We start from the raw sequence: 12701 nt of genomic DNA on the forward strand, positions 1-12701 counted from the left end.
GCCAGGGCAATTTTAAGAAGATTTTTATTTTTGTGTATTTTTAGAGAGAGGGGAAGGAGGGGAGAAAGAGGGAGAGAAACATTGATGTGTGGTTGCCTCTCACACGCCCCCTACTGGGGACCTGGCCTACAAGCAGGCATGTGCCCTGACTGAGAATCAAATTGGCGAACTTTTGGTTCACAGCCTGAGCTCAATCCGCTGAGCTACACCAGCCAGGGCACATTTGTTTTTATTGTAACAACAAATATTTATTCTTATAACAAATAATAAATAATAAAGGTATTCTTTGATGGAATCTACAAAAGATATTGAATGGCAACAATTCTTTCCATCCTATGATGGGCATGATCTTCCTATTAAAGGTTGGCATCTGTTTTTCCTACCCATGAATCTGGGCTGACCATGTGAACCACTTTGATCAAAAGAATGTAGCAGAGGTGATGCTGGGACAGTCCTAGACCTTAAGAAGTCTACCAGTTTCTGTTGTTTTTGCAAGTTGGCTCCCACACAAAGAATCTCAGGATAGATTACTAAATTATGAAAGGCTGCATACAGGACAACCAGGCAGCCTAGTTGACAGACAGGACCAAGGCTCTAGATATATGCAGTCATGTGGGATTCTTTATCTGTAGTCCATCCCAGCCTACACCTGGTGGAGTAGAGACAAATTGTCCCTAGAGAGCTCTGCCCCAATTATAAAATCACAAGCAGATAAATGGTTGCTATAGTTTCAAGACACTGAATATTGGAGCGGTTTCTTACACAGTTATAGGATGGAGCAAAAGTAGGTTTACAGTTGTGAGTATGTGAAACAGTTTATTCTTGTATTATTATTTATTAATCATTGTATTATTTTTCTATACAAAAAACTGTAAATCTACTTTTGCCCCACTCTGTATATAACTAAAACAGCCTTCTATGTTCTATGCAGCAGTCATTGAACTAAGAGCTTTGGCTCTCTGAACATTCCTTTTACAAATAAGCAAATGGAAGCTATAAACTGCCCTGCACACGCAGCTGGGGAGTTAGCAGAGCTAGTGTTTGAACCGGGTCTGTCCAACCCCAAGCCTTCCCTGTTTCCTCTCATCTCTTTTACTCGGTGACCTCCACTGCAGTTGGTAGGGCTTAAGAAAGAAAAGATTTCCAGGATCCAGTAAATACTAGGGAAGGTTTTTTGAGGAGGAAGGGGATGTGTTTTGGCTGAGAAGAGTGTGAAAGCCTTTTCTGTTCAGACCAATGATCTATGTTAAGTGGACGCAAAGTATCCATTCCAGCCTTTCTCAAATGGAGTTCTATGAGAATTGAGGGCTAATGCCCCAAGGCATCCATTATATATAAATTAACTTCTTTCTATGTACCCAGAATATGACTAGTTATGAGCGATGCTTGGGAACATTGAGAAAATAGTCACATAAATCATTTGTAGGGTCTAATGCGCTTAACCCCTGCTGAGAAGGCTGGGGGATGGGGCAGAGCCAGCTGGTCGTGCTCACGATGGATAAGCAGCCGGCCTCCCTCCGGCTCAGCAGGACTTGGGTCAGGAAGGAGTCAAGTACCCCAGCTGTGATGCCCTAAGAATCAGTCAGACCTCTGGCCTCAGCCCACAGCCCCTGCCTCTGCTATCTGTTGAAGTACACAAGGGCCACCACTTAAAGTTCATTCATTCTTAACCTCCGAGGTGAAGGCATAAACTCTTCACAATGCACAAGACCCCCAGTCACAGTTACTCTTTCAGCATTCAAGGAGAGCTGCACTGGAACCCTTAATTTTTCCTCATTGATGCATTTGATGCTGTGGAGTACCTTCGGAACTAAGGCTTACCATGTGCCTGGGAGAGGGTGTGATTCCTTCATTTATTCAGTTATCATTTACCCAAAATCTTAAACTCCTATTCATACACAGGTATCATCTGGGGTTGAGCTGAGGGGGACCAAGATATTTCCCAGATCAGTGGTGTTATGTTGAGTAAAAAATTCCTGTGCCTAAAATCTGTATTTTCTGATTTTGTTGTCATTTGGAAAGAAAGGACGTTCCATTGCTTTGTTCCTGGTACTGCAACAGCTTTCAAAATCATAATGAGGTGACAGGAAGTTGGAGATGAGCTTCTTTAGGAGAAACCCATCTGCCAGAACTGCTTCCCTCACTTACCTGCAGTCAGGTGAAAAAGTGAATGCAGGTTTCCCCTCGCAAGCTGCTCCTGGGGGAAGAAAGAACACAGTTAATTGACATCTTCTTCCCCCCCAGATCTCCACTTTGCCACCGTCTGCCGGAGGTAGGGCAGTGGAAAGGGGAGCAACTGGCTCTGGCCTTCCCACCTCCATCAAATCTGAATCCTACAAGTAACTAAAATTCCACTTTCACTAGCAAGCCTGGGGAAAAACAGGCACTCCTGCCCTCTCAGGTCTTCCTCACATAAGTGCAAGTTTGGGGCCTCCCCACCTTTTCCTTGTCACTCCACTAAAGTCCAAGGCTCCTTTATTCCCTGTGACATTTATTACAGCAGCATATCACTCCAGCAAACCTCGCTATCTCAACCTCCCCACTAAAAACCAAGAAGTAAACAAACAAACAAACAAAAAGCCTATAAATGCCCCAAATAATCATCACAAACACTGGAGACTAAGGTTCAGGCTCTTTGTTTACAGCAAAGCTCTTTGCTATTCTTAGGACCTTTTAAATTTTTTTTTAAAAAATTTTTCTTAGCCCTGGCTGGTGTAGCTCAGTGGATTGAGCACGGGCCTGCGAACCAGAGGATCGCGGTTCGATTCCCAGTCAGGGCACATGCCTGGGTTGCAAGCCAGTTCCCTGCAGGCCAACTCCCAGCAGGGGATGCACGAAAGGCAACCATACACTGATGTTTCTCTCCCTCTCCTTCCCCTCTAAAGATAAATAAATAAATAAATAAAATCTTTAAAAAAAAATTTTTTTTCTTAGAGAGAAAGGGAAGGAGAAAGAGAGGGAGAGAAACATCAATGTGTGGTTGCCTCCTGTGCGCCCCCTACTGGGGACCTGGCCCACAACTGAGGCATGTGCCCTGACTGGGAATCAAACTGGTGAGCCTTTGGTTCACAGGCCAGTGCTCAGTCCACTGAGCCACACCAGCTGGGGCAGGATCTTTTAATTTTTAGGATATTTCTCAGAAGCTCTGTGGACCAGTGGCCCATCTATTCACAGGCAACTCTTAGAAACAACAGAGAGAAAAATCCCTAATAAGTAGGCTTCATGGTTTACAAACACAGCTTTGACTTCAGAGGTAGTAAGCTACAGACTCCCTCCAAAGCCCCTCAGGCACACAGTACAAAACCTGATGTTTATAATTATCCTCAGTCATATGATAATTGAGGGGTCAAATATAAAAAAAGACCCAAGCCTGTGTCTCCTGTAAACTGAGGAATTGGGGTTGGATTTGAAATCAACTCTTTCGCATCTATAAAACCCATTGCTGACTCCCGATTAAGATGGAGGCATAGGTGGACACACTGTGTCTCCTCAAACAACCAAAATTAAGAACAACAAAAATTTAGAAACAACGAAAAAACAATCAGAACAGACAGAAAATTGAACTATACAGAAGTCCAACAACCATTCATCCAGACCGGTAAGAGGGGCGGTCAGCAGCCAGTGGAGAGAGGTCAAGGCAGGAAAAAGCAGTGGCTGGCAGACCCTGGGCTCGAAGAGGCAACGAGCAGCCCCAGTGAGCCACACAAGGTGGCTGGCAGACCGCAGTCATACATTTGTGCGCAGATAAACCTGGCAAAAACAGGCAGCAAGACAGTGCAACACAGGGCCCCGAGGATGGGAAATAAAGCCTAAAAGCACCAATTCAAAACACTTGTGTGGGTTGAGGTGCTGGGAGAAACTCCCAGCCTCACAGGAGAGTTTGCTAGAGAGACCCAGAGGGTACTAGAACATACAGAAGCCTACCCACCTGGGAACCAGCATCAGAAGAGTCCGATTCGCTTGTGGGAGGCAGCAGAGGGCACTGAAATCCAAGAGAGAGCCCAACAAATGCCATTGCCCCTCTGACCCTGCCCCCATAGACAGCATCACAACCCAGTGACTGGTGATGCTGGGTGAACACCTAAGGCTCCGCCCCTCATATATGTAACAGGCATAACCTGACCAAAACATGGCTCAAACAGAAGAACAGATCAAAGCCCTGGTGAACACCTAAGGCTCCGCCCCTCATATATGTAACAGGCATAACCTGACCAAAACATGGCTCAAACAGAAGAACAGATCAAAGCCCCAGAGCCAATACTTTTAAGGGACCAAGAGAGAGCCAACCTATCAGATGCACAGTTCAAAATACTGGTGATCAGGATGCTCACAGAACTGGTTGATATTGGTCGCAAATTAGATGAAAAAATGAAGACTACACTAAGTGAAATGAAGGAAAATGCACAGGAAACCAATAGTGATGGGAGGAAACTGGGACTCAGATCAACGGAGTGGACCAGAAGGAAGAAAGAAACAACCAAACAGAAAAGAATGAAGAAACAAGAATTCAAAAAAATGAGGAGAGGCTTAGGAACCTTCAGGACATCTTTAAACATTCCAACATCTGAATTATAGCGGTATCAGAAGGGGAAGAGGAACAGCCACCAGTGGAAAACTTATTTGAACAAATAATAAAGGAGAACTTCCCCAATATGGCAAAGGAAATAAACTTACAGAAAGTCCAGGAAGTTCAGAGAATCCCAAAGGTGGACCCAAAGAGGACCACACCAAGGCACATCATAATTACATGGGCCAAGATTAAAATGAAGAATTCTAGAAGCAGCAAGAGATAAGGGGACAGTCACCTACAAAGGAGTTCCCATCAGACTGTCAGCTGGTTTCTCAAAAGAGACCTTACAGGCATGAAGGGGCTGGAAGGAAGTATTCCAAGTCATGAAATCCAAAGACCTACAGCCAAGATTGCTCTATCCAGCAAAGCTTTCATTTAGAATGGAAGGGCAGATAAAGTGCTTCTCAGATAAGGTCAAATTCAAGGAGTTCATCATCACCAAGCCCTTATCATATGAAATGTTAAAGGGACCAATCTAAGAAAAAGAAGATAAAAAATATGAACAGTAAAAAGACAGCAAATACAATTATTAACCACACCTAAAACAAAAGCAAACTAAGCAGTTAAAATGGGAGCACAGCCACAGAAATGGAGATCACATGGAGGGTTAGCAACAGGGGAGTGGGAGGAGGAGAGGGGGGGAAGGTAGAGAGAATAAGCAGCATAGACCGTGGGGAGAAAATAGGGGGAGGGCAAGAGTAGTGTGGGAAATGTAGAAATCAAAGAACTTATAGCCCTGGCTGGTGTAGCTCAGTGGATTGAGCACGGGCCTGCAGACCAGAGAAACTCGGTTGATTCCCAGTCAGGGCACATGCCTGGGTTGCAGGCTGGTTCCCTGCAGGCCAACTCCCAGCAGGGGACGCACGAAAGGCAACCATACATTAATGTTTCTCTCCCTCTCTCCTTCCTCTCTAAAGATAAATAAATAAAATTTTAAAAAAAAGAAACCAAAGAACTTATGACACATGAACATGAACTAAAGCGGGGGGAATGTGGGTGGGGGTGTGCAGGGTGGAGGGGAATGAAGGGGGGGAATGGGACAACTGTAAATGGCATAATCAATCAAATATATATTAAAAATCAATAAACCTTTCCTAAAAGAACATTGCTTTCCCTTTTCTTTCTTTTCCACTACTTTTTAGATGTTTCAGTTACAGTTGGCATCCAATACAAGTTTCATATGTAGAGCGCGCTGCTTGGACGTTTCTATGACTCTTGCCCTCTAGTGCCCACCTGGCACCACGCGGGACATTATCACAGTACGATTGACTGGATTCCCTCCGCTGGGATTTTTTCACCGCCCGGGACTACTTTGGAACTGCCCCTGGCACCCGTCGTTTGCTTTGCACCTCCGCAGCCTCAGGTTCTGAACTTAAAAGCCGTAGGAGATGTGCTTCTCAGACAACCTCGACGTACCTAAATTACCAATGTTTGGGTGCTCCGCCACTAAAGAAACCTGGCGACCGCGGCGCTTGCCTGCGGCGTGAGCGCCAGGAAACGAATTTCCTCAGGCGGAGCATTAGTTTCACGGCCCACGGCCACGAGGGGCGTCAGGGGACCACGTAGGTCCCGGGGGACACAAGCCCAGCTCCTCCCAGCAGGACGGGGGGGAGGTTGGAGAAAAGATAACAGGGAGCGAAACCCACATTCGTCGGGACCACAAGGTCGCCGGGTAGCGGTCGCGCTCTCGCGACCTCTCCGCTTCTGCGCCCCGGATGCAGTCTTTCTGGGAACGACTCTCCACACCGTCTCCAGGTTCAGACTTCCGGCCAGCTGCCCGCCGCCCCGCGCACCCTAGCCCAGGGCTGAGGATGCAGGGATCCGCCAATCACTGCGCGTATGTGGTCGGAGTGGGTGGAGCCTGAGAGATTCGAAAGGAGCACCGCCCCCTCGGATAGCAGATTCCCGGGACTAAGCTGTGCGAGGAAAGCTAAGTCCGTGGGAGGTGCTGCGGGGCGGAAAGTGGAAACTCAGGGTAGGCTGGGGGTGTGGCGTGGCTGTACTGCCATGGGGAGTGGAAAGGTGGCTTGGGGAGAGGAAGAACCTGGAGGAAGGTGGCAGGGAAGAAGATAAGACGCGTGAAATGCCCCCAGTGTGGAGAGGTCGGGTCGCAGAGGGACAATCAGCGAAGGGGGATTGGGTTTCACCGGGAGCTCTCTGCACCTTCCGCAGAGGTAACGGTAGCTAACCAGAGCAGGTACTACTCCTGGAAAGCTTGCTTTACTCCAGGATGACACGCAACTCCTGGCTTGCACCCTGACTGTACCTGGGAGTCTTGGGCATGATGAAGACTTGAGGAAAGGTACGCTTTCTCTCCCCTTCAGGTCTAAGCTGACTGCTGCTCCTGCTGGCCTGAACATGGGAGATTTGCAGGAAGGTAAGGATATCCTGGATGGAAGATTGAGACCCTGCGATCGAGAGACATGTTAGGGACCCACAACTGGCATTCATTCTTTCCTTCCCTACAGATGTCAAGTTTATAGTGGATGAGACCTTGGACTTTGGAGGGCTGTCACCATCGGACAGGTATCAGTCTCTTCATACTACTCACGTCCCTCCAATGCTGCCCCTTATTCTAACCCTTTACTGCTGAGTGTTTGGCCTCTGGGGTTCGGGTTGGTAATTTGGCGAGATTAGGTGCACCGAGGCTGCTCTGGTTGGTTTACTTGGGCCCTATAACAATACTCTTGGGGGAGGGAAGAAGAGAGAAGCTGGAATGAAATTTCAGGGTGTTAAGGAGTGTAAGTGGATTTACTGCATCTTCATCTGGAGTAATTTCCAGTGTCAGTAAATGCTGAAGTCCTCTTCCGACTCAGAAGCAGCTACATCATCCCCTAGAGGCCAGTGCCAGCATCGGTGTTTGGGGTCGTGTCCCAGTCTCCCTCACACGGTCTCCTGCTTTCCTCTGTGTGGACACCGTGCCTGGTTTGTTTTCTGTCTCAGTCGTGAGGAGGAAGATATAGCCATGTTGGTGATTCCGGAGAAACCCCTCCGACGAGGCCTCTCCCACCGAAGTGACCCAAATGCACTGGCCCCCACCCCTCAGGGTGTGAGGTTCAGCTTAGGGCGCCTGAGCCCAGAGAAGCTGGAGGAGATCCTCCATGAGGCCAACAGGCTGGCTGCACAGCTGGAGCAGTGCGCCCTGCAGGATCGGGAGAGGCCGGGCGAGGGCTCAGGGTCTCGAAGAATGAAGCCCAGCCCTCGGCGGGAGACCTTTGTGCTGAAAGACAGTCCTGTCCGAGACCTGCTGCCCACTGTGAGCTCTTTGGCTCGGAGCACCCCCTCTTCAAGCAGCCACACACCCCGACTCCGGAGCAGTGATAAGAAGGGGTCAGTCAAGGCTCTTCGGGCAACGTCTGGGAAGAGGCCTTCCAGCGTGAAGAGGGTGAGTTTAGAGGGTCTGGGCTCAATGTGTGGCCCCAGACACAGTCCAGACAGAGAGTGGTTTCCTCGTTGGAAAGATGGAGATAGTGAAATTCTGCCTCATAGCACTGTTGGAATTAAAAATGCAATAGCAGAAGCCATGCACTTACCACTGTGTCTGTGCAGAGCTCTAGGTTGTCCGTAATAAACTCTCAGTGGCTGATACTGGTGATGATGATATTAGTCCCTAACTTCTGCCCTTCCTTACTGGGATCTAGGCTGCTCTCCACCTCTATCCCATAATCAGCCAGCAGAACAAATTATTTTTCCATTCTAGTCCCATTTTTTTTCTCTCTCTTTGTGTTTCAGGAGTCGCCCACTTGCCATCTGTTCCCCACATCCATAAGCCCAGCATCTTCTCCTCTTACCCGATCAACTCCTCCAACCCGATCAACTCCTCCTACTCGATCAACTCCTCCTACTCGATCAACTCCTCCTACTCGATCAACTCCTCCAACCCGATCAACCCCTCCAGTCCGATCAACCCCTCCAGTCCGATCAACTCCTCCAACCCGATCAACTCCTCCAACCAGGGAAAAAGCTGGGCCCAGTGGGAGAGCAGCACCAAGTGAGAGGGCCCAGGCAGCCAAGCTGTGGGTGAGTGGGAGGAGGGAGGATGTGAAGCTTACCCTAAAATTCCTCTGCCCTCTACAACAGGCCCACCTGTCCCCGTCAGACCAGTCTTGGCCCCACAGCCTTCTACCAGCAACTCTCAGCGCCTGTCTCGGCCACTGGGAGCGGCCGCTAAACCTTCCAGTCGACTGCCTGTTCCCTCAGCCATCCCCAAGCCAGCCAGCCGAGTGCCACTCACCAGCCGGAGTGTACCACCCAGCAAAGGTGCCCTAGCTCCAGATTCAGTGTCAGCTCGGAAAGGACTTCCAAGACCAAGTGCCGCAGGGCACAGAGGTAAGGAAGAATGGACATAAGGGCCAGAGGCCCAGAGTAAGAATACCCGCCCTTGCCCAACTTGACTGCACCCTCCCAGAGCTGGTAACAATCACCACTTTCTTCACCTTCATTACAACTCTGTTTGAAGATGGCGAGACTGAGTTACAGAGTGGATATGGGCCTGGCCAAGGGTTTGAGCCTTGCCGTTTCAAAAATACCTTGTGTTCTTTATCTCTGCTGAGAGGAAGGGCACTAATCCCAAATTCACCCGCCTTCATTCAGTATTTATCTTTGTGAGAACGTCAGTGAACTTTCTGCTAACTCATTTATTTCGTTAATCCCCAAGTTCCTGTTTGCCAGCGACCACATCTTCCTGGTACCACACGCAGCAATCTGCAGCCCCCCAGAAAAGCGACAGCCCCAGGACCTAGCAGGTGTGGCTGGTGGAAGCTGTCTCTCTCTCCCTTTTTGTCTGGGCGTCTGTTAGGCCCATCAGCCCTGAATCCTGTGTGGCAAGATGGGGAAGAGAAGGGAAGCCTAGAGGTTTGGGGTGTCCCATTTCTTGAACTTGAACTCAGCTGGGTGATACGGGCTTGAGGAAGAAGGGTGATAAAGCAGTTCTTCCTTCCGTCTCTTTAGGTAAAGCGGCCAGGACAGCAAGCAAGAGGAATTCGTAGCAAACCACTACAGTCCCTGCCTGGGGCGTACCTCTCCTCTGGCCTCCCAAGCCCTCTCATGGGAAGCAGTTCCTGATCCCTGCAGATTCTGGCCCAGGGGCAAGAGGAGGACATGCACCAGAGCTGGTGCCCCAGGAAGATGGGGTGGGTTAGGGTTGAGCTAGAGGGGATTCAAACTCTTTGGATGGAAAGACTAGGGAAAAGAGGTCACCCCTCAGCAGTGAAATGAACTAACAGGTGTCCTCATCCCTGTCCCCTCACCACTACCAGCTGTTATGTGCAGCCCACAGAGGTGGATCTTCTTCCTAGAAAGTGGTTCACAGGGCAGTTTTTACCTGTGCATGGCCTCTGTAGCTACCTTCTCTGCCCTCTACGGAGCAGTCCTCTGGAATCACACCCCCTGCTGGACTCAGAGGCAGGCTCCTGGCCCCCAGAACTTCTTTCCTGTGAATTCTGTGATTCTTAACAGGCCAGTTGATGATAAGCATCTTCCTTTGGCCTGCATTTTTCTAAAATAAAATGAATGTATTTTTATATTCTCTGTATATGTGAAAGTAAGTCCTGCTCCAGTTTCTAACAAATTTAGAGTAAATGCCTATGTAAGCCCAATGAGGGAACCAGAATGGGCTTTCCCAGGCAGAGGGACCTGAATAGGCCTCGGGCCTTGAGACTCCAGATAATCAGGCTGTAACTACCCCCTTGTTGGTATTAGATGGGAACAGGTTGCTTTTTCTCAGGTTTTTTATGTCATTTAAAGGTCCAGATCAAGAAGTGTAGCTTAGCTCTGGCTGGTGTGGTTCAGTGGGTTGAGTGCTGGCCTGCAAACCAAAGGGCCACTGGCTGGATTCTCAGGGCACTTGCCTGGGTTGCAGGCCAGGTCCCCAGAAGGGGTCGAGCAAGAGGCAACCACCCACTGATGTTTCTCTCTCTTTCTCCCTTCCCGTCTATCTAAAAATAAATACATAAAATCTTTAAAAGAAGCAGCAGCGTAGCTTGGCTCACAGTATGTGAGGCTATCAAGCCAGGGTCTCAGTAAATTCTTTATATCCTAAACTTGGGTGTCCTTTCCTGGCCAGAGAATGGAGCCTCCTGGGAACTCCTAAGCATCTTGTCTGCTGTAGTCACGGACTAAGGGCCCCTTCAGTGGGTACCCTGGTATTCAGCCTCCCTGAGCCCCACAGGCAGAAGGTACTAGGGCAGTTCCTCACGGTGTACCTTGTTTTAGTAGAATTGTTGGTCTTCTTTTACCTGTACTAGTCTCCAGGCTTTATAATCCCCTGCAATGCCTAGTGTTGTGATTTGTATGTGGTGAGAGGATTTCACTCATTATTGAAAAAGTAATTGAGGGCAAGATGGGTGTTCAGTGAACAACAAAGACCCATTTGTAACAGATGTGACTAAGGGCCTCCCTCTTCTCAGAACCTTTGACTTTGCAACCAGGACCAGCTCAATTCCTTATGAGTTTTGAAAGAATGTCTCTCTTTGAAGGCCAGTCCATGACTTAAAGAAACCAGCAGGCAACTGGGCAAAGGGAGTTCATGCCAGCTGATGCCCACTCCACCCAGGCTTAAATGCCCTTAAGCGTCCTGCGTAGGTACCAAAATGCCCCTCTGTTCCTAGGCCAGGGCCCTCCACTGCTTTCTTCTCCACTTCTCCAGAGGGGAAGGCAGGGAGAAGAAAAAAACATCAGTGTGTGGTTGCTTCTCATGTGCCCCCCACGGGGGACCTGGCCTGCAACCCAGGCATGTGCCCTGACTGGGAATTGAAGTGGCGACCCTTGGTTTGCAGGCTGCCACTCAATCCACTGAGCCACACCAGCCAGAGCTTCTCCTTTTTATGGGTGATTTTCAGGTTCATTTCACACACACACCTCTACTGTAGTGACAGCTGCCTAGACATTCACCTTTCCCTCAGCCTCTTGCAGCAACTCTTGCAGCTCTGGGATTCCAAAAATTGAGTTGGGGGATGAAGTATGGAGACACACTGAGTGTTTGACCTGGGAGGAATTTGGCAGAGGCAAGAACACATCAGGTGTGTTTCCCAGGTAACTCTTGCACCAGTGTCTAGTAAGCAGGGCCTATTGGTGACTACTCACTATGACAGAAGCACTGAAAGGTTGGCAAGCCTAAGCACACACTTAGGTGGGTCCAGCAGATGCCAAGTGTGGCCTGGGTATGGGCCTGGCTCTGGTAGGTCCTTAGAATCCAAAAGAGCTGCAGACCCATGTGCTGTTGCCACCTGGTGGCCAGAGAGTACAAGACAGGTTCCTTTGGCCCTCGGAGTCAGTCCTGAATTTTGTACCCAGCCCCACCCGCTCCAAACCTGCTTGAGCAAAATGTATTAAGTAGGTAGTGCCAGCCAGGGAGGAGGTCTGTGTGCCACAGCAGTTTTGTTCAGCCACCTGCTGACTCCCTCCTCTTTGGTCTGGCTTTCTATTTTTCTCTTTATGCATCCACCCCTTGCCCCCACCCAGCAGGAACATCGAGGGAAGCCAGTGTTTATTGGCCTCTTAGTTGTTATGCACTGTGAACTGTTCTAAGCACTTTACGTGTGTTGACTCATTTAATTCTCATAAAGGCTCAATTAGGCGGATGCTATTATTATCCTCATTTTGCAGGCAGAGAAACTAAGGCCCAGAGAGATGAAGTCACTCGCTCCAGTTCCTGGGTTTGTGTTCGTACAGTCGCCTCTCAGTTGCCCCTATGTTAACTCCCTACCTACTTGGTTAAACAGACCTTTGAAAAACATGAAACTTGGGAATAGAAGTAATGGTGCAGAGTACAGAGTTGGCTTGGAGTATGAGTAGCTGCTTCATTTTCATTGGGGCGGGGGGAAACGACACACAAAATAGTCCAGAGACATAGAGTTAGGAGGTACCCCAACACCGAGCACCTTGATATTCCCACCAGCCCCTCAGCTCAGCCCTCCCAGTACCTGAATTCTGCCTGCAGGATGCAAGCCCTAAGGGGTTGGGCTGGAAACCTGCCTGCCCTGTGTAGTCTCCTCTCCACCTACGCAAGTCCCTTCTCATGAAAATGATACTTCCCTGCCATGTCTTCCTTGGAAATGCCCAGGGCATGGGCTCTGCGCTGATGAGGCTATTCGGGGAGTACGACTGGGGTGCTGATAGACTGGCTCACACC

The 12701-nt window shown here is 49.0% G+C and overlaps 1 protein-coding gene and 1 long non-coding RNA gene across 6 annotated transcripts in view; one reads left to right on the forward strand and one right to left on the reverse strand.

The window, feature by feature from the left end:
• Positions 1-6028, reverse strand: part of LOC118990043 (uncharacterized) — a 75458-nt gene extending 69430 nt beyond the window's left edge. The window contains exons 1-2 of the long non-coding RNA XR_005067154.1: positions 5987-6028; positions 2149-2197 (exon numbers count right to left, since the gene is read on the reverse strand). This is a non-coding gene — a long non-coding RNA (uncharacterized LOC118990043). The remainder of the gene's footprint in view (positions 1-2148; positions 2198-5986) is intronic.
• Positions 6029-6436: 408 nt separating this feature from the next.
• PSRC1 (proline and serine rich coiled-coil 1) lies at positions 6437-10092 on the forward strand. 5 transcript variants are annotated; one of them, XM_037050408.1, is made up of 9 exons: positions 6660-6744; positions 6895-6947; positions 7039-7096; positions 7514-7955; positions 8303-8478; positions 8515-8561; positions 8651-8899; positions 9228-9315; positions 9521-10092. In XM_037050408.1, exons 2-9 carry the CDS (start codon positions 6929-6931, stop codon positions 9522-9524), a joined length of 1083 nt encoding a protein of 360 aa, XP_036906303.1. In that variant the 5' UTR covers positions 6660-6744; positions 6895-6928; the 3' UTR covers positions 9525-10092. The 5 variants fall into 5 exon arrangements, with proteins under 5 accessions (XP_036906301.1, XP_036906304.1, XP_036906305.1 ...); XM_037050406.1 differs by lacking the exon at positions 6660-6744 and adding an exon at positions 6437-6545 and having other exon boundaries at positions 8303-8561; XM_037050409.1 differs by having other exon boundaries at positions 6550-6767; positions 8303-8561.
• Positions 10093-12701: the final 2609 nt, after the last annotated feature.

Source organism: Sturnira hondurensis, unplaced genomic scaffold (genome assembly GCF_014824575.4).
Source record: "Sturnira hondurensis isolate 20B ecotype Veracruz unplaced genomic scaffold, ASM1482457v3 Scaffold0006799, whole genome shotgun sequence".
Classification (NCBI taxonomy): Eukaryota; Metazoa; Chordata; class Mammalia; order Chiroptera; family Phyllostomidae; genus Sturnira; species Sturnira hondurensis.